At 35.4% G+C, this 26,225-nt stretch overlaps 1 protein-coding gene across 1 annotated transcript; it reads left to right on the top strand.

The window, feature by feature from the left end:
- Positions 1 to 12,569: 12,569 nt before the first annotated feature.
- LOC144452223 (la-related protein 7-like) lies at positions 12,570 to 25,429 on the top strand. The gene is made up of 9 exons (XM_078143274.1): positions 12,570 to 12,617; positions 17,101 to 17,438; positions 17,830 to 17,913; positions 18,972 to 19,136; positions 19,329 to 20,215; positions 21,273 to 21,492; positions 21,869 to 22,028; positions 23,228 to 23,331; positions 24,304 to 25,429. Exons 2-9 carry the CDS (start codon positions 17,115 to 17,117, stop codon positions 24,379 to 24,381), a joined length of 2,022 nt encoding a protein of 673 aa, XP_077999400.1. The 5' UTR covers positions 12,570 to 12,617; positions 17,101 to 17,114; the 3' UTR covers positions 24,382 to 25,429.
- The last annotated feature ends 796 nt before the right edge of the window (positions 25,430 to 26,225 follow it).

Below are 26,225 nucleotides of genomic sequence, written 5' to 3'. Positions count from 1 at the left end.
TGAAAATAATTTTACAAGGACATATCAGCTAATTATCGCGTGGAAACGGGTAAACATATCCCATCTCACATATCCTGGGTATGTAGGGGATCACGAAAGCCGAGTGACAAAACAAATCTGACTAACATTGCTATATTTAATATTATGGCCAAAAATGTAGGCACCTCGAATCAATCAATCAATCAATCAATCAATCAATCAATCAATCAATCAATCAATCAATCAATCAATCAATCAATCAATCAATCAATCAATCAATCAATCAATCAATCAATCAATCAATCAATCAATCAATCAATCAATCAATCAATCAATCAATCAATCAATCAATCAAGCAACCAACCAACCAACCAACCAACCAACCAACCAACCAACCAACCAACCAACCAACCAACCAACCAACCAATCGGCCGACCAACTGTTGGTGGCGCTCAACACAAATGACAGGTACTGTAGTAGACTAAAGAGTAGACTGTACCATACAGGCGCCGTTGTCGGTATTTCCCAAATATACGATAGACTGCGCCATACATGTACGATCGTTGGTTGCTCTATACAGTATTATATATGAGTGTGTCGGATGACATAAACGGAGCGCTGACCCGTATTTCGTTGATTTTGGTAGATATCTTGACAAAATTTAATTTCTGAGATTGAATTTTCGTACGTGGGTTAGTTTTTTTTTTAAATCAATTAATTACTAAAGTCTCAAAGTTTCTATTTCATTCTTTATTTAAATAAAGTATCTCTCTCTCTATAGTATTTTTCATGTGAAATAATGACCTGTGTGAGTGCACAGACTTATTTGTCTGTGGTGAGTTATTGCGAAACAGCAGGTGAACTCATAAGACCTTGAGTTCCTTGGAGCTGACTTGTAACAGAGAAAAAAAGTGACAACAATTTCGTTTATAAATGAATGTACACTAAAAATGAATAACAGACTCAAAACGTATTTGAAGAATATAGGACTTTAAAAAAAAACAAGGGACTGGGAGAGGGAGAGTCCCTGGAGATTTTTGAAATTCAAGGACTAAAAGAATACTTTCTGGTGCTATTTTAACATGTCGTGGTAGTTATACTACGGGGTAAAATTGAAATCAAAATAAAAGGGAACAGTGTGAGGGTAGGTACAGGAGGGAGTCTCCCTTGAGACCCTGGAAATTTTTAAAATTCAAGGATTAAAACTAAAAAAAGTGTTTATCCTGTATTATTGTAATATGTCAAGGTGATAACGATACCCTCTCCTCATCACAATTGAATTTTAATTCAGACTACTAACACTGAGAAAATTTCTCAAAGTATAGTTTTATGTCATACCATTTAAAATTATGAAAAATTACAGTATATTTATATATTCATTTCATGTAACAGAACGCAATGTACTAGTATCTGTGCAATGCAAAGTTAGCTATATATTATCATATTCTTTGTTTTCAACATGTATTTGATATTTATAATCAGTATTTACCAGTTACAAATATCTGCAATGAAACCTGTCGGGGATTTTAAGTTCACCAATTCAAGTCACCATATCATTCCAGTATCTGATATGCTTGCACTGACTGACATATAATCTACACCGTGATATTCTAGATGAGTTTATCCTATTTGGTCAGACTTTGCCCCTCCCCTCCCCTTCTGTGTGGCTCCAGCTGTTTATTATATTCCTTTCCAGGTTATTCCTTACTACTTTATCAAATAATGATTTGTAATAGAACTCAATGTACTAGTATCGGTTTCATCAATTTGTGTTACAGATTGTTATGGTCTACTGTACTGGCTTCAGAAATTATTGTATATGTCGAATGTTGCGCATTTTCATAGGGGCTATGTATATGCAATATACACTGAAAAATTCTAACAGAAAAAACACTGTGTTAATAAATAATTTGAATTTGCATAATCGTGTATATTTAGGTGTGTTCTATACTTCATTGTTAGCAAGAAATTTAAGTAGCCCCCCCTTTTCACTCCCCAGTTTTTAAGTGACCCCGAAACCCCCCCCCCCCCCCCCCTATTCCTCCAGCCTCCAGGTCATAAATAACGACAACTACTTAACATGGCATGGGGTAAGGCAGTGAGGTAACTTGTTGTTTAATAAGTCATCCCTTAACCTTGAACCTAGTACTATAATCATGAACATGGTGGCATGTGATAGTCTGTAAGGCAGTGAGGTAACTTGTTGTTTAATAAGTCATCCCTTAACCTTGAACCTAGTACTATAATCATGAACATGGTGGCATGTGATAGTCTGTAAGGCAGTGAGGTAACTTGTTGTTTAATAAGTCATCCCTTAACCTTGAACCTAGTACTATAATTATGAACTAGTGGCATGTGATAGTCTGTAAGGCAGTGAGGTAACTTGTTGCTTAATAAGTCATCCCTTAACCTTGAACCTAGTACTATAATCATGAACATGCATGGTGGCATGTGATAGTCTGTAAGGCAGTGAGGTAACTTGTTGTTTAATAAGTCATCCCTTAACCTTGAACCTAGTACTATAATCATGAACATGGTGGCATGTGATAGTCTGTAAGGCAGTGAGGTAACTTGTTGTTTAATAAGTCATCCCTTAACCTTGAACCCCTAGTACTATAATCATGAACTAGTGGCATGTGATAGTCTGTAAGGCAGTGAGGTAACTTGTTGTTTAATAAGTCATCCCTTAACCTTGAACCTAGTACTATAATCATGAACTAGTGGCATGTGATAGTCTGTAAGGCAGTGAGGTAACTTGTTGTTTAATAAGTCATCCCTTAACCTTGAACCTAGTACTATAATCATGAACTAGTGGCATGTGATAGTCTGTAAGGCAATGAGGTAACTTGTTGTTTAATAAGTCATCCCTTAACCTTGAACCTAGTACTATAATCATGAACTAGTGGCATGTGATAGTCTGTAAGGCAGTGAGGTAACTTGTTGTTTAATAAGTCATCCCTTAACCTTGAACCTTAAGCTGTATACAGAGTTCTATTTGGGAAGGTAAAATAGGGATTTAGCAAGCAGAACAGAAAGAATTGTATAGAAGTACTAGTCATCTTTGTTTTCATAAGTTAGAGGTCAATAACAGAGATCTTCTTGGATAAGTTTAAAGGTGAAGATCAATCTGATTAAATTCTGATGTAGTGAACTTGCCGTGATTTCTTTATTTACCTCCTACTTATATTGTCATTTGTTCTTTATTTTTTTTGTGAGAACCTGATAGTCAGTGATACGTATATCTGACACAATATCACACAGGGGTTCTCAGATATGTATATGTGTAAAATGTTTGATATTGTACATACAATAACAAACTTTTTATACATTTTTTAGCTTTTTACGATGTAATGAGTGACAAAAATAGACTTAGTCTATGTTGAGTCACATTGATTTTTCATGTAGGAAGCCGTGATAAAATTATTTTATAAAATAAAAATCCAAAATAACTACCCAATCCTCATACATATGGCCACTTTAAATTCTGAACCAAAGCACAGAGTGAAATTCATTTCTCTGGGAGTATTATTAAATACCATGATTGTATGATGACACTACCACTTTCAAATTGGCATACTTAAATGTGCAATTGTTCATCTGTGTTAAAAACACATAAAAAGTTATACTTTCTATCCAAAGAAATGTATAAAATACATATTAACAAATATTCCTAAACTAATCCTTTGCATAAAATAGATCCAATAAACCTAAGAAACAAAGGACTTGAAAAGCACCCCAAATCTGATCAATATTTGGTTCAGATAGCCAGGTTTTAATTTTCAGTTCAGGCTCAGACCATTAGATCTGAGGTTCAGGGTAACAGAATTAAGTGTTTAGTTGTAAAAAACTAAAATTGACATTACAATAAAAATTACACAACAATTGTATATCCATCCATTTTTACTACAGCTGGTATGCTGGTGTCCCATTTCATGGTAAAATGTGTATTTAGACACTGTGATTACTGGGGTCCTGTGGACATAGCTTTGTGTACATTTCATGATATCAGTGATTTCTAAGGTCCTCTAAACATTGCTTTGTGTACATTTTGACAAGTTCCAATTTAGCAAATGGACACCACAGAAAGTCCTAACACATGCATCAAAAGATCAGTACTTTGTAATGTAATAACCAGAAACTGAATAATCGTATCAGGACACTAGCATACAAATCATACTATTTATCACAAGAGACATAGTTTGCTATATACAATACTTTTATTTCACCACAGAATGTGATATATACATTATTTACATTACCATCATCACATTGTAAGGTGTACTCACAATACTGACAATACCACTGTGACAGTATATTTCATGAGTATAAATAAATACACATTACAATTTTGGTAGTATTTTTTATCACACTACCTGGTTATCTCAAGACTTTCAATCCAAGACTGACTGGTCCCACTGTGAAGGACTGAGTAGACAACTTCAAGTAAAATGAACAACATATTCAGCTGACATCAACAGATATCATTCACTATTGTCTGACAGTGACAGTTTTACATATTTGTTTAAATTTGTTCTTTTTTACTTTATTTTTTAATTTTTTTATTTCTTTATTTTTTTATTTTTTAAAAATATTTTTCCCATTTCTTTTAAATACTCACCGATCTACACACACTGTGTGCCAATACTCCTGAGATTGGCTGACTGCTAAGTGGATAAATAGATATATAATTCTGCATACACTGAAGTTGATAATAAATTGATGAATATGTAAGTGTTCTGCAGATATTACTGGATTGCCTGTTTTGCATTTTTTTTAGGTAAACTGTCCACATACATAATGTTGTATGTGTCTATAAGACTGTTCTGAGTTCTGGTAACCTGGTTTTAATTTCAGATGTATAAAGTCTAATCACTGTCTGTTTTGTATTCTTTGAATTACTTAGTAAAGACTATTCCTTTCACAGGACTCAGTTATCAAAATGTTGTCATTATTCCACATATTATTTTTTATGGCTTTTAAACAAATGATAATTAATAATGATAAATTTGATTATCTGAAGTACTTCATTATATGAACTGAGTTTGTCTATGAGTATTATTGACATGATCTGGATTTTGCCAATCTTCTACCAATTCTCTTAATTTACGATCACCGATCACTTCTTAGCATCAGTGAATTTTTCACCAACTTTATCCTTACCCCCGCTTCCACAAACTTACAATCACCGATCAATTCTTAGCATCAGTGAATTTTTCACCAACTTTTTCATTTGCCCCTCCCCCATAAACTTCCAATCACCGATCCGTTATCAGCATCAGTGAACATGATTTTTCACCAACTTTATCCTTTTCCCCTCCCCCCATAAACTTCCAATCACTGATCCGTTCTCTGTATCAGTGAATATTTTCACTGGCCTCTTCCCTTTTTTTTTGGTGTTCATATTATATATGCTTTTTGAATTTTTTCTAAAAAGATTTTTTTGGTGTTTTTCATTTTTAGGGTTTTTTTTGTCTTTTTGGTAATTTTTCTTTGTTTGTTCATGGATATGGTCCAGCAGCTTTCATAGATTCCCCTTAGTAAAGTGAAAGATGTTATTCACATTTATGGAGATGACATCCATTGATGTTTCAGCATGTAAACATCAGTTATTAACAATTTACTTGAACAGCTTCTTACAGCTGAAGAATCCCCTGGCTACTTTCTTGACCATTCTGTCTAGGAAACCAACAAGTCCTTGTCTTTGGTACTCATTAGCAACGGAGCTCACTTCCTTCTCATCATCATCCATTGGCTCTAGATATTCTACAGCATCAAAGAACTCATCTTCCTCAAGAAAACATTTGATGGGAGGAATAGTGATATGGTGACCTGGGCTTTGTTGGTTGACAGCCTCATCTACTTCCCATTTAGAATAAAACATAGGATAATGATCCTCAATTCCCATCTTTGGCATTGTGCACTGTTCTTTGTTATCTGCTCCTTTCTTTGCTGTTTCTAAGACCACATCTTTATTCTTCAGTACAGAGTCTGCATGGTCATCAGTGACTGATCTTGTCAGTTTGGTCACTTTCTTTCTTGTCACTCTGTTGTATGTTTTCTTGAATATCTTCTCATCTGCTTTGTTGATGATGACAGTAGGCTCTGATTTGGCTTTTTCTTTCAGAATGTCAGCCTTTTGGTTGTCCTTGCCACTAGACACTGTCTGTACACTATTGTCATTCTTTATTGCCAGATTCTGATCCAGAGGTTCTTCAACTGGACCTACAGATGCATTGTCATTCATGCTGGTCTCAGACTGGCTATCATCTTCATCCATAATGGCCATCTCAGTAAACTTAATGTCACTGTTTTGGGAATCAACATCAGTCCACTGGGCCATTCTTCCGATCAACTCACATCCTTTGGCAAAGAAATTATACAGTGAGCTTACTTTTCTGGGGATCTGTACAGATGTTTTAGTACACACTGCATCAACTGAGTTGTGCCTCTTTCTTGGCTTCTGTGCTGGCTTCTCAGATTTCTCTTCCTCTTCAACACATACCTTGACAGATCTGTCCGGTACATGTAGTATCTCAGCCACAATATACATGGGTTCCTTGTTCTCGGCATCTTTGCAAGACATGTTGCTATCACAAGTGCCATTGTCAATACTGTCATTGTCATTGTCATCCTTCAATAGGACAAGTTTTTGTACTGGGTCAATGACCCATAACCATTCTCTTGGTAAGCGATGGACTGAAGACCCTCTTCCTGGGTTTTGCATTGAGCGCTTCATGTATAGTTGGTCTAGAGACTTGTGCCTCTTTCGTGGTTTTTCCTCAGGTTTACGAGGTACCTTCAAGGTCTCAGCTACAACATACAGGGGTCTGCCATCAAATTCATCAAATTGTCCATATTCAATATTCTGTACAGGAGACATGTGCTGCTGTAAATTCTTCTGTATAAAATGATACAAGCTCAGTTTATTCTCCCAGAAGATTTCAGTTGATACGTTGCAATCAAGTGCCATGAATCCAAACATGCATGCCTTCCACAGGGAATGTGTTCCAACTGTGATTTTCTCTTCCTCCTGGTGTTCCTCACCATCAGTTATCTCAATCTCACTGCATGTTGATGACAACAGATTCAATTCCCAATCATAATAAGAGTCTGTTAGGAAGATAATGTCACTGTTCTGGCCACCGGGGTAGAACTGGACAACTGATCCCCAATTCCAGAGACATACAGCTGGCATGTCTGGAAACCAATTACTATTTAATCTATCCAGGAGGTACTCATCATCAATGTCCCAGATGTACTTGATAGCACTAGTCATAGGCTTGCCTTCAAACATAGCCCTACTTATCCTGTCTAATCGATACTGTGCGGTAGCATACCTCACTGGGGCCAATTCATAAACTAGTTTTGAAAAATTAAAAAAAGAAAAGAAAATCATAACTAAAAGTGCCATTACTATTTAAACTTTACATTCACTATGAATTATAGGTATCAAATATTATATCAACATGTTGTGTATTCCAGCAGTTCTTCCTAAGCCTAAAGAGAAACGCTCTAAATTAACAATGAAACATCGCATATAGTGACCAACTGTTACAGTGATGGATTCCAGCTTATCCTATTCAAAAAAACACATAACTGTTGCACACTACCTAAATATTTATCTGTACAATATTATCTACACATAATATAAATATTGTTGACATCTGCTACAAGTGTCATTCAAATAGTAAATAAAACTAACAATATTTTAGTAACTTTACTAACTAAACGATACTATAGTGGTGATGTACATTACAAAGGATGTACTTCAAAATGACATGACACATAAAATATATGAATGCTTGAACAAATATGACACAAAAAGACCCTGCCAAGCATCTATCAATGTAAAGTGGCACAAGCTGAGTTTATAAGCTTTTTTACTCAAATGAAAATACTTATCCATAAATCTTGAATAAACCACATTGTATTGTATTTAATGTTTATGTTCAACTTGATACATGCCTTCTATGAATTTACAATTGTCTTCAGGCATTGCTAGAATAGTTGATTGCATGCATATGGATGAGGATTGGGTATTTATTTTGGATTTTTAATTTAGAAAACAATTTTATCATGGTGTCCTACTCGAGAAATCAATGTGACACAACATATATGCCAAGTCCTTGTGTGTAGTTCAATGAATTACAAAAGCATTATAAATGTGTAATATTTTTGTTATTGTATGTACAAAAACCACCATCTTTACACATGTTTTGACTTTGTGCAATGTACCGGTATTACATGATTTTTCAAGTAGGAAGCCATCATAAAATCGTTTTACATAATATTATTAAAAATCCAAAATAAATAATCAATCATCATCCATACGGACACTTTAAGGAATTATTAATTAACATTTTTTTTTAGATGTACAATTACAAATGTAAATGTACGTCATTGGATCGTTTATAAGTAACACCACAATACATGTACCAGGTTTGAGTTCAGTCAATTTCAAGTAATGGTAAGTATGATTGAAAAGTAGAATACTGCAAGTATTTTTTTAAACATGCAGCACAAAACGTATAAACTCAAGTTATGCCCCTTCAAAAATTGCAATTGATGGAAAATATATAAGAGAAAAAAATGTACATTTCAATGTGAACTAAGCACAGGGCTTAAAATTAAAAGTATATATCATATTAATGATGTCTGCACATTGCATAACAAGAAAATAAACAAATAAATATACATTTCATAAAATCCCACTTCATTATAGAATTCAACTTTTCATTATACAGCCAAAGTTTGATATGGAAAGTGTTCAGTAGCCAAGTATTCACTTGTTAACTCTACACACACTTCTAAATATATTTCACATTATATACATGTAATATAGTCTATCTATATGTACACAATAAAGTCTATCTATATGTACATAATATACATGTATATGTATATAATATAGTCTATCTATATGTACACAATATAGTCTATCTATATGTACAAAATAGTCTATCTATATGTACATAATATAGTCTATCAAGAGTCTATCTATATGTACACAATATAGTCTATCTATATGTACATAATAGTCTATCTATATGTACATAATATAGTCTATCTATATGTACACAATATAGTCTATCTATATGTACATGATATAGTCTATCTATATGTACACAATAGTCTGTCTATATGTACATAATATAGTCTATCTATATGTACATAATATAGTCTATCTATATGTATATAATATAGTCTATATGTACATAATATAGTCTATCTATATGTACACAATATAGTCTATCTATATGTACACAATATTGTTTGTGTACAACTATATAGAGATATCATGAGGACATAACCTGCAGAGTAAGAAATGTTTTATGTAAACAGTTATGAATAAACAATAGACTCCTAGTAATAAAGTTAAAAATCAAATAAACTATTTAATATGAGAAAATTAAAGTAATGAAAGTGGATTGTCAGCTGACAGGAGCTCTATAAAATAAAATGAAAATTACATGAAAAGTTTGATATAAAATAAACACAAAATTTAAAAGCTTGAATGATGAAAATAATAATAATACAATAATAATGTATGTGAACATGGAAAACAAAACAGAATAAATAAGAAATGACTGGTTAGTGGTTACATAGATATCAAAACTTTTCATTCATAGACAAGAGTAAAATAAAACAAAACATGAAGATGTGAATGACAGAGTCAGAGAACAGTTAGGAGAAAAAAGAGGACAGAATAATGGTGCTGGTAAAAAAGTTAAAATTCAGAGTGAACAAAGCAGAAGAGAAGAGATATGTTGTATAAAATATGATCTAGTATTGACAAAGAATTTAGTATATACTGTAGCCTAATTCATACAGAATATACTTGCAAAATACATATTTGAAGTATGAATTGACTAACTGCATAATTTGTATGTCATTTAATAGCAAGCCTCTAAGCCAATTTGACGTGCTACTGACACACTATTTTGTGCTTCCAAATTTGGTGTTCTCTATCTTTTGATACATGGTGACTCACAAGAAATGTCAGTTTTTATCATTTTGACTCACAACAACAAAATTTGGCTACCATTGTGGGCACACTGGTTACAGGGTACTGTTTTCACCCATTTCAATGAGTCTTGGTTGCATATTCCTTCATTATCAAAATTGTCTATGAATATCAGAACTTAGAGTAAAGAGGGTGTGCACATGTTATAAACTTATTGTCACAATAATGTTGATGTGTGAAGATAATAAAGCTACATACTTGATGGAGGTCCCTTGGTATAGGATCTTAGATTACTATCATCAGGTAGGGATGGCAGAGCTCTCTGTGGGAAGACTTCCTTCAAACGTTTAGAGACAGGTCGTTTGGCACTATTCCATTTTCTACTGAAGTAGTTAGCAGCAAAGAAAAATATGGCAATGCTGCTAAACGTAAGTGCCAGTGCCACTCTGGCTTTTGTGGACACCATTTTGAATTTCTGTTGAAATTTAAAAAAACATTGTTAGCAAATATTAATAACTACACGAAAGATGTATGAAATTTGAAAATGATAAAACTATTTATTTTTATTTTAATATACATGATGATGATCTCCATGACTTTTGCTAAACTAACTGCTCACTGAAATTTCTTACAAATATTTTAAAAGAATTAAAGCATTCGAACTGAAGATTTACATATTCCTTTAGTTTAGCTCTAACTCTAGGTGAAACTTGACACGAGTGAAATTTCAAAACAAGAAATAGTTTTAATAAAAAAAAAATAGTTTTTGAAAAACTTTGAGATTTGTAACTTTGTTTAACCTTTGTAAAAATCAAGAAAATGTCGATATCATAATTCCGAGATAAAAATGATGGTGTTCGACAGTCGGGAGAACGTAATTTTCCATGGCGCTGTCACCGCTATCATTATTAAATATTATTGGTTTTAAACCATTTGTTTCTTTTATATCTTTGAAAAATTAAATAATATTGAAATGTTACTAACTGTGACTATGTGTGAACTATCAGTGCATTTACGCCACGACCACATCGAAGGATACAGCTTTTTTATTTTAATATGTGACTTCAATTTTTCAACACGCAGACGACGTTCGAATCCCATCGTTGTCCGGTCCGTAAACAAATGTTTTTATCACCGGCATCACATCAGTTACCTGCATCTCACTCCTCACATAACACATTAACAGTGCAGACTATCTGCTTATGTAATGTTATACCACTATTGTCAAGCCCTTCCTGTCTTGTTTTGTTGTTCTGAATTTCGTGATCACGGAAACAACTGCGTTGCTAACGACCCCCAAAGTTCCTGGAGCCTGGGTTACAAAAATAGCAGCGAGTAACTAAAATACAACTTACTAAAATCACCTTTCCACTCACACACGTGCGTTTATGCGGAGTACAAAACACCAAGTATGTTTACATACCTTCAAAATGGGGTCCTGTCGTAGTGTCTTTACTTTAGATCAATACCACACGATTATTTACACAAATTTATACGCAAGGAAGCAAGAGGTTTGCATCAGCAAGCATCCGCAAACGCCCAATAGTGCGAGTTTACTAGGATACGTTCTATTTATGTGAGCAGACTGCGTACGCGACAAACAGACGAGACGGTATATTACACTCCCGCCAATTGGCCAATTGTAAAATACAGACCAATCATATTCCATCTTACTAAACATCGAAAGCAGGCTGCTTCAGGTCACACACAGGTTATTTATATTTACATCCGTGTGTGTACAAAATGGCAACCAACGTGGATGGATTTTCACGACCGATTAGACTCATAGTTCTGAGGTAATTTTAGATCATTTTTCATTGCAACCAAACGTATTTTGGTTTCATTTAACGACGATCGGGGTAGGTCCAACTCGGCCCATTGTCAACTCGGCCCATTACCAACTCGACCCACGTGATTGCCAACTCGGCCCATTAAGTGATACCAACGTCGTTCCAGCATGATGTGCGTATTGTAATCTGACAGCTGACACATGCATGTACGTACTTTACTTACGACATACCTCAGACAATGCAATTGTAGTGTATCAAGTCTATGTATGATTTCAATTGATGTCATACATTGCAGGAGTTTCATTCTCAATTATGAATAAAAAAGATCTAGACGTTTTTAGATTGCATGTCATGTTGAAGTGGACGACACATCAGGTAATCAAAGACAACACAATTTATTTAAAAATATGTTTATTACATTTGTAATAGCAAGCTGTGACGGGAATCGCAATCGTATTGAACTTGAGGCGAGTTGAAACTTGGACTAGTTCAACTGGGACGAATTGAACAGAGTGGGCCGAGTTGGCAGAGGATGGGCCGAGTTGGTGGGCCGAGTTGGCAGAGAGTGGGCCGAGTTGGACGTGCACCAGATATACACACGTGACAAGGTTCAAAACTTCAACGCTGAAGTTTCAGTTCTTTGACCCTGCGTAACGACCTCTGATCTAAATATGTAACTGTAAAAGCAGCTACTATTGGCTCAGCGCTGAAGGCGCGGCTATTGATAATCATTCACAGAGCTTCTTGAACAAGGGGCGTTCACAATTGTAAGAATGACATTTCTGCGCAGCACTGTTCGCCTGCGCTGTTAAAGACGGTGACTATCGTGCGTGAGTGACTGTGAGCTGTTTTCGTTTCGACCGTACACTCACCTTCTTATGCATGTAAGTTTTGGCATGGAACTGACGCCGTTCAGTTTGTTTTATATTTCGGGATCATATTGTGGGCTCTAATCTACTAGCTGTAATCGTACCACCTTCCCTTAGCTTAGTTGTTATTGTGTTACTCAGAAATCAGACGGGAAAACTATGTGACGTGAAATAAGATTCGAGCATGGGAAATGGTCTTATTATAAACATTCGCGTTTTTCGTTTTTTTAACGAAATTTGGAATGTTCAGAAAGTACTGTCACTGGCCATGCCGAATTCGAAGGGGACCGTTATGTTATGTGCGGGGGGGGGGGAGGGGGTCCCATGCCAAGAACTTTTTTGAAAATAAATTGATAGGGGACTCGTGAATGTACGAGGCCATTTAGACATAAAATATCAAATTATAACACGTAATAAAACTAATATGGTCTTTAATATAATACAATGTACCTCAGTTACTTTGCCATTTTACCCTCCAGTACATATCATTTATATTATATACAAAAATAATAATCGTTATGAATTAGCAAATTTTCCAAAATCTAATAAGATCACCATTCGCACTCATTCTTTTGAAATATTCATTTCAAGATCATTTTGTAAATTTTGATTGTTCTTTGCAATTGGGTTCTATTATGGCCTGTTGTATAGTACATGTATAGTCTCTTTAAACTTGTATTGTGTGTATATTAGTGTATATACTGTGTGTATATATATATATATACTAGTAACAATGTGTACATATGTACAGTGCATGTATATTGGCTGAGTTCACAACTGACCAAGTTGTCTTGTTAAAAGTTGTATACCCTGACATTGTCAGAATCGAGTCCTAACTTACTCCATCAGCAAGCAGCTAGCAGGACTTGGACCATCCTTCAATTTGAATCTTATTCTTCGGATGACTGTGCTCTGTTTGTGCATGGGACAGATTTGAGTCCTAAACTTGGCAAGCTTGTGTACTCTGCCTGCAAGTAACTAGTAATTTGTACCAAAACTCATAATTGTGGCATACCCATCACCTCACTAGTCTAGTTCCTATACAGTATCATTACCATTTACACCTCCATTGTAGTTAAGTTCCTATACAGTATCGTTACCATTTACACCTCCACTCACATAGTCTAGTTCCTATACAGTATCGCTACCATTTACACCTCCACTCACATAGTCTAGTTCCTATACAGTATCATTACCATTTACACCTCCACTCACATAGTCTAGTTCCTATACTGTATCATTACCATTTACACCTCCACTCACATAGTCTAGTTCCTATACAGTATCATTACCATTTACTCCTCCACTCACATAGTCTAGTTCCTATACAGTATTGTTACCATTTACACCTCCACTCACATAGTCTAGTTCCTATACAGTATCGTTACCATTTACACCTCCACTCACATAGTCTAGTTCCTATACAGTATCATTACCATTTACACCTCCACTCACATAGTCTAGTTCCTATACAGTATCATTACCATTTACACCTCCACTCACATAGTCTAGTTCCTATACAGTATCATTACCATTTACACCTCCACTCACATAGTCTTGTTCCTATACAGTATCGTTACCATTTACACCTCCACTCACATAGTCTAGTTCCTATACAGTATCGTTACCATTTACACCTCCATTCACATAGTCTAGTTCCTATACAGTATCGTTACCATTTACACCTCCACTCACATAGTCTAGTTCCTATACAGTATCATTACCATCAGTGTGTGAACTTAAGGGAAAATGACTACTGGTCATAAGGACCGACATGTAGCAAATACTGCTGGTCCTTAAGGAAAACTGCTGGTCCATACTCACTGTAGTTCACGTTCACGACCTGTATCTACACCCCCCCCCCCCTTTACAGATTAAATGATTTTGAACTTTAATATTATACAACATATCTTTAGATATAAAAGTAAAAGAGAGTACAACGAATTGTTCACTATCCACTATTATTTCATAAAATTTCCACTCACAGAATCAAAAAATAACTTGGAAGTAAATTTTGGATTCACAAGCAAGTACTTTTTGACTCTATGAGTAGAGGTTTTCATTTGTAACTATGAACCCAGAGACTATGAATATTCATTCTCGCATAATCTGTTCCTATAGACTATAGTGGTCTGAGACTGAATGTATTCATTCCACCATAGAAATACATATCCATAGATTGTAGATAATATGGGTGAATGAATCAATAAATCTACATTATCTGCAATCTCTAAGAGATCACAGTCCTCTCCTTCCTCTCTGTACGATTAACTAAATTCTGAATCACATAATCCAAAGTCAGATTCATCGTATGTGGCAACAGCTGATGTAGCTTTCCAACTCTTAGCGAACGTAGACCCACAAATTCATCATAGCAGGTTTTGTCGCATAACTATCCCTCTTGAAAACTGTGTATTTGCTTTATTTCAATTTCCATCCACCTAGTGACACAGAGCGGTTTCGTCTTCCTTCAGTCTTTACAAATATGTACAGAAGGCCCTCCCCCCCATAAAGCCCTACCCGTATACCCTACCGTGGTGTATTGAGTATTGTCTCTGACTGTTTGTGTAAGAAATTTGACCATGATGAAGAGAACTATGGCTAAACATGTCTTACAGTGCGAGTGTTTTTTTGACGTGGGAACGTGATATGGTAACTGTACTGTAATGTGTCATCCACTATGTACCCGTGTTTGGCATGATGCAGTAATTTTCCAGATACAACAACGGCAACAAAAATGCAACATTTCTAAGTTTATACGTTGATTACAACATGACAGTACGTACATTATCATATGCATCAAATTGAAGGCAATCAGACTACGCATTTTTTTTACTGTTTTACAAAAAAAAAACTATCGTACTGAAGATATTTTACAAAGTGTACCTGCCTTCTTTATTAGTTAAAACGCCATTTTCAGAGTACATTTGTAGTTTATATGTTTTCCGTCAGTTTGTTTTGATCATGGCCACACACATGGGGAACTCTGGTAAATTGATCGGGAAACCCGCTAACATTTACCGGCTTTAATACCAGCCTTTCAAAAAAACCCAGTGTCTGTTTCGTCTTCTTCTTCGGAAGCTCATTAAATATCGCAACATACTTTATAAATACAGAGTGGAACTGTCTCAAACACGTTAAAAGTTTCATACACTTCGAACAGTAAACTTTACAACAATGATTAAATGATTACGAAACATGGCAGAAAAAGACGCATGCGCTGAATGCGTAAAATGAGTCGGAATGTCTAAGACGTTCTGATTAGACAAGACAAAAAATAATTAGAGAAATTCAGCCAATCATGTGTTTGCTAACATAATTTCATAAAGTAAATGCTGTACGCTACGTCATATGTAGACATGATATCAACATTGACAACAACAGGTAGCGAGCTAGCTCTGTGTCGCTTGACTTCAGTGAACGAGATGTCGAGAGTAAAATAGGTAACACAAGATCAGATTCATGTAGGTGAAATTGGATATATCTTTGAATAAATGTTATTATTTACTCCAAATTTCAGTCGGTCATAAGGACCGATACGTTGTTGTAATTCTGAAAAACTGTCGGTCCGAACGGAAATCTGTTGGTCTCGGGCCGAAGGACCGGCGTTAATTTCGCACGCTGATTACCATTTACACCTCCACTCACATAGTCTAGTTCCTATACAGTATCGTTACCATTTACACCTCCACTCACATAGTCTAGTTCCTATACAGTATCATTACCATTTACACCTCCACTCACATAGTCTAGTTCCTATACAGTATCATTACCATTTACCAAGGGTTTGCAATAATAATATGAGACAGGCTTGCCAAGTATAATACACAACAGCAATTATGCATTCAATTTTTGAAAGTGATGCACCACTGCTGTCAGTCAATATTTTGTATATTGCCCTAGATCTATTGACCAATGAGAAGACAGTTTGATAAAGCAAAGCTATATACACATGCACAAGGTTACATTACTGAGATATGACAAGGTTAACAAACTTTTACCCTACAAAATTTAGTATAAATAACACAGAAAAGTATTATAAAAATGAATTATCTTTAAACTAATACAAAAAATCTGTTGTTTTCATATTTGAAACATATACCTTAAAAATCAAGTTTTCCTGTTATGTTTATCTTTTCTGCAGAATTTAAATTTAAGGAATTTGTTTAGTCTCGGCTAATATTCGGGACCTTTGCTTCACTCAGGATGTCTTCTCAACAAGCCGTGTTGAAAAGACATCCATGAGTGAGGGTGCTAATGCAGTTCGATAGATCGTTGAAATCAACCAAGTGTGGGGTCCAGGCGATACAGTATGTATCTTGGCCTCAGGAAATAACTACACTTTTGAAAAAATAATGAAAGTAGAACTCATCTTTAAGACCATCACAGCCACTACATGTACAAAGTACTGTACAGTAACACATTCTCTGAATTTTGACTACACACATCACAACCAAAACTAAATCTGTGGTTGACTTGTTTTACAATTTGTTTTCAGCACTGCCATTAACCATGGGAAATGAGAAAGAGCTGAAGTTCAAGGATAAATCATCTGGGAGGGTGAAAGAACACTCTGAAGTGGTATCTGAATCTAAAACAGAAGCAAGAAACAAGAGGAAACGTATCAAGTTTTTGACCTCCCAAATCAGAGATCAGTTAGAGTTTTATTTTGGTGACGCCAATCTACGTAAAGATAGATTTTTGAAGCAGTATATTGAAAAGAATAAAGATGGATTGGTAGATATATCAATACTTCTGAGTTTTAACAAACTGAAGTCGATGACAGACGATGAAAAAGTTATCATCAGAGCTGCCAAAGCATCAAATAAACTTAAGGTAATTACTCTAGTCCTAATAGTTATTATTTTTTGTTCACAAGTATTGACGTAACAAATTTCACCATTATTAGGCCCCTCAAAAAGAATTGTTTCTGGTCAGGACAGTTTGTCTAAAATGGTCCTACAAGTTTTTTTTGTTTTTTTTTTAATTCTCAATCTACTATTTATGGCAGTTGCTGTTCCTTTTATTGAATACACTGTATTCATGTGGTGACTCACAAGAAATGCCAGTTTGTATCATTTTGACTTGCAACGAAAAAATGTGGCTATCATTAGATGGCACACTGATTCTCTCATGTTTTTAAGTAGAACTCACTAAGGGCAGATTGAAATATAGGGTATGTCTCATGTAGTGATAATGTACTTACAAAATGTACTTATACATCCAGGTTAGCAGTGATGAGAAACAGATAGGAAGAATTCAACCTTTGACCCCTCCAAAGTATGATATTGATGATGTCACAGTTTATGTGGTAAGTTATTCACTAGAATCCCCATAGATGATGTCACAGTTTATGTGGTAAGTTATTTACTAGAATCACCATAGACGATGTCATTGTTTATGTGGTAAGTCATTCACTAGAATCACCATGTTGGGCTTAGAGTAAAGCCATGATAGACAGTCTCGGCTCTAAATCCACACTAGTACTTGTTTCCTCCCTTTGCTTATTATCAGCCAAGTTTATGCATGACCATAATGATCCATTGAGAAACATTACCCTGGTACATGTAGTTGAGCCTTTGATTTTCTAAGATAGACACAAACTAAAACTATTGTCACAACATGTTGATACAACAGTGATAAGCTATTGAATTGACATTGGTTTAATTATAGTCTCAGTAGGTCTAAGGCATCACAGAAATTTATTGACAGAGTTCCATGAACTTGCAATGTTGTGTTAAGACTTCCAATGTTTACACTATGTTGATCACTGGGTGATTAAAATCATACGACAGAGGAACTGCTATCACCCACTTGTGCAATCCACCACAATGAAGAACGATATATTTAGTTTGTATCTATCTTAGTAAACCGAAGACTGGCTTACCAGAGTCGTAATTCATTTCTATTCCTACCTGTTCCTTTGATGAAATCCAGTTGTTTCATCTATGGTAGGAGAAAGATGTATATTGAAGTCCATCACTTTGTAGTTGGAAGATGATTCATATTATAACGATGTTCAATTCCATTCCATTCCATGTACATACAATGTTAGATATACAGGGCTTGAAATTAACTTTTTTCTTTGGTAGTCCCAGTGGGCTACTAATTTCAGAAATTGGTAGCCCATGGATTGTGACCTGTAGTCCTATATTCCTGAACTGAAAACAATTCCTCTATTGGAAATATGTTTGTTAGTAGAGTACTTTCATGTCCATAAATCTCTCATCCTTTAAATCATCACATAATCAGTAGTAGCTTAAGTGGGCTACCAGCTGCAAATTACGGTAGCCCCATGACAAGAATTGGTAGTCTGTGGACATGGGACTACTGTTAATTTCAAGTCCTGATATTTCTTTCTCTACACAGGAATGTATTCCACCAAATGCTACTCATGAATGGTTGAAGTCTGTGTTTAGTTGCTGTGGTAAAGTAACTTATGTCAGTATACCCAAGTATAAAAGCACTAACGATATCAAAGGGTTTGCTTTTGTTGAGTTTGAGACGCCAGGAGAAGCAGACAGGGCATGTCAGGTGAGTTAGTTTTATCTATCCAGATAATAAGTTGTAATCGGGAAAGTTGAGTTACCAAGCAGTATCTGAAAATAGCCGAGTTTTATTCAAGACAGCTCATTGTCTTGTAAGCTCTACAAACTCTGAATCCTTTTGTCTTCATACAGATATTTTTAAATATCGTAAATTTGACTTCGCCTTTCTCCTACATAGATGTTGAATAATCCTCCTCAAGACATCGTGGGTAGACCAGGAAAATTTCCCAAAACAAGGGCTGGGAAAATTATCAGCAGTTCTCACCATGCGACAAGTGAAATTGTACAGAATATACAAATTAGAGATAGGGACAGACAGGACAGCTTCAGAAGTAAAGACGAAGATGATAAACAACACAAGAAACGTGTCGAAGAAAAGGATGAACATCATAAGAAAAGAACAGGAGGTGAAGATGGTGATGACGATGGAGTTAATGCAAGGAAAGAGGAAAAACAGGGAAAGAAAAGGAAACGGCAACAAAGTGAAGGAGAAGCTCAAGAAGACATCGTGAAATCTACAAAGAAAAGAGAATATGACAGTGACTCTTGTCTTGAAAAGAAGAAGGCAAAAAAAGAGGAACGTCATAAACATCATGAGAGTCAAGAAACAGACAAACCGAAGGGAGTTGATAAAAAAGATGTTAAACATAGTGAACATAGAACATCTCATGTTGAACATGAAAGCAAAGGAGATAAACACGAGAGTAAACAGTCACATGATAAAGAACGTAGACATGAGAAAGAGAGACATCATGAAACACATGCTGAAAAACATCAAAAACATAAAAGACATCATCACCATGGTGATAGTGATCATGATGAAGCGTCTGAAAAGAAACGAACACGGAAACATGATGAACATGGTGATGACCATGATCATGTAAAACATGGAAGGAAAAGGAAACATACTGACGACCTCAACAGAGATGAATTGAAGAGGACACACAGAGAGTTTAAAGATGAAGGGGAGAGAGATATGTCATCTAAAAGAAAAAGGAAGAGACACAAACAGAAAATGAAATTGAAAGATAAAATGGAAATGCCAAAACTGAGAGTCCTACCAAAGTAAGTGGACAATAAATTAAATATTTAGCATGTTGTCTGTGACTCATAAATGTAAATAATTTTAGACCTTGAAATGGGTCTGTGTTTTTAGTCAAAGTTCTGAGTACTTGGTTTTAGTCAATGCAATAATTCCTTGCTTATTTGCTATTCCTTTCTTTGTAAGCCTAATGTTATCACTATATAGTGTGGTATGGTTATCACTGGGCAAGTGTGATGCCAATATGCCAACACTGATTCGTATTAATCCTTCCATTTGCTTTTAAGCAATGCTGTTTAGGGTAGATATTAGTGCCAGCCCAGAATTAGCACAGAACTAGCCTGTATCTGTATAGGCCCTTCCAGTTGCTAACATATGCTGGCTATGTGTTAGCGCCAGCCGAGAATTAGCTATAAGCTACCCTAGTATTAATTCCCTTTCTATCAGGGGGTACTGTTGTACACAAAATACTACAACTTGGGGAAAAAACAGGATTTTAATGTATGACTGATATAGACATTAACTATGTGAATTCCAGTTGCTAACACATGCTGGTATAGTGGTAGTGCCATCCAAGTGTTAGCATTGGGCTAGCTGGGTATTAATCTTCTTTCTACCACTGTACCAGGGGGTATTGCTTGTACACAAATAACTTCAAATTGGCTATTGAAATAGAATTGTAACAGTGATGCAGACATTAACCCTTCTAGTTCCTAACACTAGTCATGCTGGTGAAGGGTAGACACCATGCTGACCCTGAGCTAGCCTGATACAAACTAGTCTAATCAGGAAGTGATTCTAGAGATCACATGTACCTGTACATGTTACCTTGTAGCTGCAATGTGCAAATGTAATGCGTTATTTTTGTCAGTCGAATATAAACCAAACATTCATAGAAAATACTAAGCCTGGAGAATAATCAGGCAATTAGTTACAAGTCTTACATCATCATCATGCATGTGACAGTGTGTTCCTGAGTATAAACACGTTGTTCCTATGCATTCACCGTCGTCATGGTAACAAGTGTGTTACTATTTGTCAAACACAAGAACTGATCTCTGTATTTCTGTTACTTTGCAGGAGAGAATGGCTTGAACTGAGGAAGGAGTACCTACAACTCCAGAAAGCAAACATGGCTCAGCTAAAGAAAGATATGGCTGCCATTACAAGCAACGGTAGCAAAGATGAGGGAGGAGAGATGAAAGACAGCAAAGCCAGACCCACAGAAATACCATTTACAGAGGGGGTTGTCATCAAATTTAACAGCAACAAAGCCTTTGCCACCAAACGAATCCTTAGGGTAGGTACACAGTTACCAACTTACTAACCAGGCGCACTCAGTCTGTATTCAGATGCTGATCATATTTTGTCGTATTCCTAAAAAACCTTCTAAAATATTTACTTGTTTATTACTAATTATGTACACATATATAACCCATAACTTGTGATATAATAATCAGCATGTACAATGCACATTCTGTGTTCTATACACACGATTCAGAACGCACGCTACCCACTGAAGATTCAAACACATACAATATAATCCAACGTCAGTACCAACCCGGAAGTTCAATTAATTTGGCCCAATTTTATTACAGTATGGGAAGTTTTATCAACTATCATCTCTGTGAGATCACATGTTTCATTTGTATGTGAAATACATTTCATCATTGCAGGAACTGTTGGCTAGTATTGCACCAATTGCATACATTGACATGAAGGATGGCGATGCAGAGGGACATGTCAGGTTCCAAACACCAGAGGGCGCTGAGCAAGTTGTTCAACAGTTCTGTGAAGCTGGTCAAGAAAGTAAACTCTTCACATCATTGTTAACAGGTAACTGTCCTTAGTTGAATTTTAATGGGAATAGAATCCAGGAAATATAGATATTATAATAAACGAATGTTCCTTAGTGCGAAATCACATGTTTTATATGAAGTAAACTATGATGAAATCTGCAATGGTTATACCACTATGATTGATGTATTAAATATAAAAACATGATGGTAAACACATTAAAATACTACTGGAAACCCAGGACTGTATCTCACAGTTTAAGTAAATTTTTATCAACTTAACATCTCAGTAGTAAATACAAAAATGTTATCATTGAAGGAATAAAAATTTTCTGTCAAAATTTGGTTGGAAGTGTGAAAATGAAATTCCAGCAATCACATTGATGCCAGATCCCCTCACATGAAGTTCGCTTATTGGGCTTGTGTGACATTGTGCGGTCGTCCCTTACATAATGGTACACCAACTATTTGTTGTTCTTCATTATTTGTGCCAACACTGAGTCTTGATTCCATATTGAATGTTGAATAAACAAATTCAGGATTTGGTGACAGGTTGCTTTCACTAGTGGCTGTAATGGACATTGCCATGGTAACCTCAACTGACCCACTTGAATGTGACTTGAAACTTGTACTAAGCAATGCTCACTTTCAAGGCTCACTCAATGAAACAATTTATAAAGAGATCACTCCTTTAACTAAGGTAACATCTTGCAGTAAGTAAGAATTAAACTAGACTGAAGATGTAAAGGATGGGTCAATGCATCAGTCCATTGCAATTTACATTAAAGGGGCACAAGCTGAGTTTATACATTTTTGGGGTGAGATTTATGCTGCATATTCAAGTCACTCCTAGTATTCTACTTACTGAAGCAAACGTAACTATCACTTGCAATTGAATGAACTCAAACATGGTATTAAGATATATGTATAACATACAATTTTGGTATGTACCAAAAAATGTCAAGGAATCCATACTAGGCATGCAATCAACTGGTCTAGCAAAATTTGAAGGCAATTGTACTGTCATAGAAGGCATGCATTGATATAAATACTATACTATAATAGTTTAATCAAGGGTTTATGTAAGTATTTTCACATGAGTAAAAGGTTTATAAACTCAGTGTGTGCCCCTTTAACAGATGTGTATTGTTTGCCAATCACTTTACTACGTTAGTTGTGCAAAGTACAGATAATTTAGAGTAGTTGTATAGTGTTTATACAGAGCTTTTATGCTTGCAGGAGAAGAAGAAAAACAGTACTGGCAGAAGATGAACTCTGATAGAAATACTAAACTCAATTCTGGGAAAAATAACAAAAGAGCTAAAAAGAAAGGTCTTGAAAAGGTGAGTGTGAAGGCTGCAAGGAGAAAGACGATTGTCGTGGTTCTTCATTTTCTAAGAAAGTCTGTATTGAATGTTGAAATGATAACGGTTGTCCTGTGGAGTAAGTGGATCTAAACCAAGAATGATGCATAACAGAATTAAAGTGGCCATATGGATGAGGATTGGGTATTTATTTTGGATTTTAATTTATAACACAATTTTATCATGGCTTCATACTTTGTAAAATCAATGTGAACCAACAAATGCCAAGTCCTTGTTTGTAACTCAATAAATTGCAAAAGATTGATAAATGTGTAAAATGTTTGTAGATGTCTTGACATTCTTTTTAGCATTTTGCAATTTATTGAGTTCCAAACACAGCATTGGTTTATGTATTTCACACACTTATTCTTTTAGTAGGACAACATGATAAAATTGTTTTATAAATTTAAAAAATTCCAAAATAAATACCCAATCCTCATCCATATGGCCACACCAAAAGCTGCAGCAGTATTGGAATGTTTGTCTAGGAGAATTGGTTTATGAATTGTGAGTCATGATGGTCGAATGGTTAGAGTGGAATCTTGGAATCTGCAGGTTGCAGGTTTGAGCCTTGCCACTGCCGTTCGTTTCTGAATAACTAAGACATGTGTAAGAGTTGGTCCTTGTTTGTGTCCCAGTGAGCCCAGCTGTATAATTGGGGACCTAGGAGGACACAGTTTGCTATGTGAATTCTTTAATCCTATGCACTTATAAAGGCTGCAATGGATCGTATGCTCCCCAGGGGGTTGAGGAAGTATAAAGGTTCGTTGTGCCGCTATAGATCCGAGCCAGGGGTAATAATTGTAAAATGCTTTGAGCATATAGTGGGAAAGGGCTATAAAAACTAACAATATTATGAATTAAACTGTTTTATCATATGGATTTGTTGAGTAGTATGCCAGATAGTGATGATAGTAAATGATTTTTACTGTATCGAATTTTTCTTGACAGGTTCTCAGCAAAGCATCAAGACTGTCAACAGCCAGTGTGGGATCAGGAAGTCATATCAGATTTGATGATGATGACTGATTTTGAACTTTGACCTCAGTGGCATGACCTTTGTGTCAGTGACATAGGATCACTTATTTTGAACTTTGACCTCAGTGGTGTGATCGTTGTAGCAGCCACAGAAGATCAATCATTTTGAACTTTGACATTATCAACCTGTACCTGACTCATTGACATAGGACCAATCTGTGTTTACAGAAATCATGTTAGCGGAAAAGGACATTTGTGCCAATGGTCAGAATGGATCAACCACTTTATTTGTCATTGGTTGATTGACCAGTGAAACAGAAAAACAAGAAAACACAGTAACTGAACCCAGTATTAAACCTGTATGACATCCAGGATACAAGATTTGTGCGAGACTACATTGTGTTTTGTACTTTCAAACTGCCAAAATTCAGATGTCAGCAACACAGAAATTAACCAGTATTTTAGTACAGGTAAAGATTTTGTTGCTTTCATAAAAACTGTATTTTTCAGCCGAACTAATTATGACAATGACCTTTCAACTTTAACTCTGGTTTTCAAATTATGTTGGACAGCTCAGCTTTCATGCAGACTCTTCCCTCATCTTAGTGAATTTAAAGTTTTAGTGAAAATGTTTCCATCATACTGACTATGAGATTACCTGCAGAGTGACCAGACTGTGTGGCTTTTATGATTTATTATCAAGCATATTATACTTCGTTTTAAGATGTAATATGTGATAACTGCCATTGATGTTACGAATATCTTATATAAACTTAAATTGTTCATCCTTTTTGTTTACTTTCCTATTGTGTGATTGGTATTATTGCATAAAACGTCAGCGATTCCTTACATTGGTAAAAACATACATGTATACTGTTGGTATTTTGAATTGCAGTGTATGTAACGAAAATATTGCATACCTGTATGCAAGATAGCATACAAGCCTTCCATGTACGCAACATTACTGGTTAAAGTGGCCATATGGATGAGAATTTGGTATTTATTTTGGATTTTTATTCATAAAACAATTTTATCATGGCTTCCTACTTGAAAAAATAATGTGAAATAACATACCAAGTCCATGTTCACATCTCAATAAACAGCAAAACATTAAACAATGTGTAAAATGTTTGTTATTGTACGTACAATAACAAACTTTTTACACTTTTTGCATCTTTTTGCAATGTATTGAGTTATGAACATGGACTTGGTATATGTTATTTTGCATTATTTTTTCAAGTAGAAAAACATAGTGAAGCTGTTTTATCAAATAAAAATCCAAAATAAATACCAAATTCTCATCCATATGGCCACTTTAACACATGCAGTAATAACATGGTGCATGAGTATAGGTACTCAGATTGCTTGTAACATGTTCTGTTGTATTTTCACAAGTGCACAGCTAGCTGCAAACACGTGCAAATTACTCCTGAGTATGCCACACTGGCACTTATAAACATCATGGGTTGCCATCATGAAATACTGTGTGTACATGGTGTTTAATAATGCCATTTGTTTAGAGTTGGAGTTCACTTTGTCATATATAAGAAGAAATAAAACTGCCTTGAACTTTGATAAAACATATTTAGTGTCATTACTTGACCATGAAAGTACGTGTGTAATGTGATAATCTTTGAAATTTGCCCCCCCCCCCAAAAAAAAAACCAAAACAAACAAACAAAAAAACCAACCCCCAACAACGTTTGTCCCTCGTCAATGCTTGCTACTCCACTACTTAAGTGGAGATTTGAATATTATTATTAGCAAGCGGCTCCTCACGCTACCCAACTTATATTCTGATTATGTGTTCCATAACTCTTTCCCCAAAGATGATATAGTGTAAGGCTTCGTCTGTAAGGTTCTCTGTGACGGGGCGCCCTCAGGCATCAGCCAAC

This window comes from Glandiceps talaboti, chromosome 22, assembly GCF_964340395.1.
Source record: "Glandiceps talaboti chromosome 22, keGlaTala1.1, whole genome shotgun sequence".
NCBI lineage: Eukaryota > Metazoa > Hemichordata > Enteropneusta > Spengelidae > Glandiceps > Glandiceps talaboti.
Note: the sequence above shows the minus strand (reverse complement) of the source record. Positions and strands in the feature narration are given on the sequence as shown.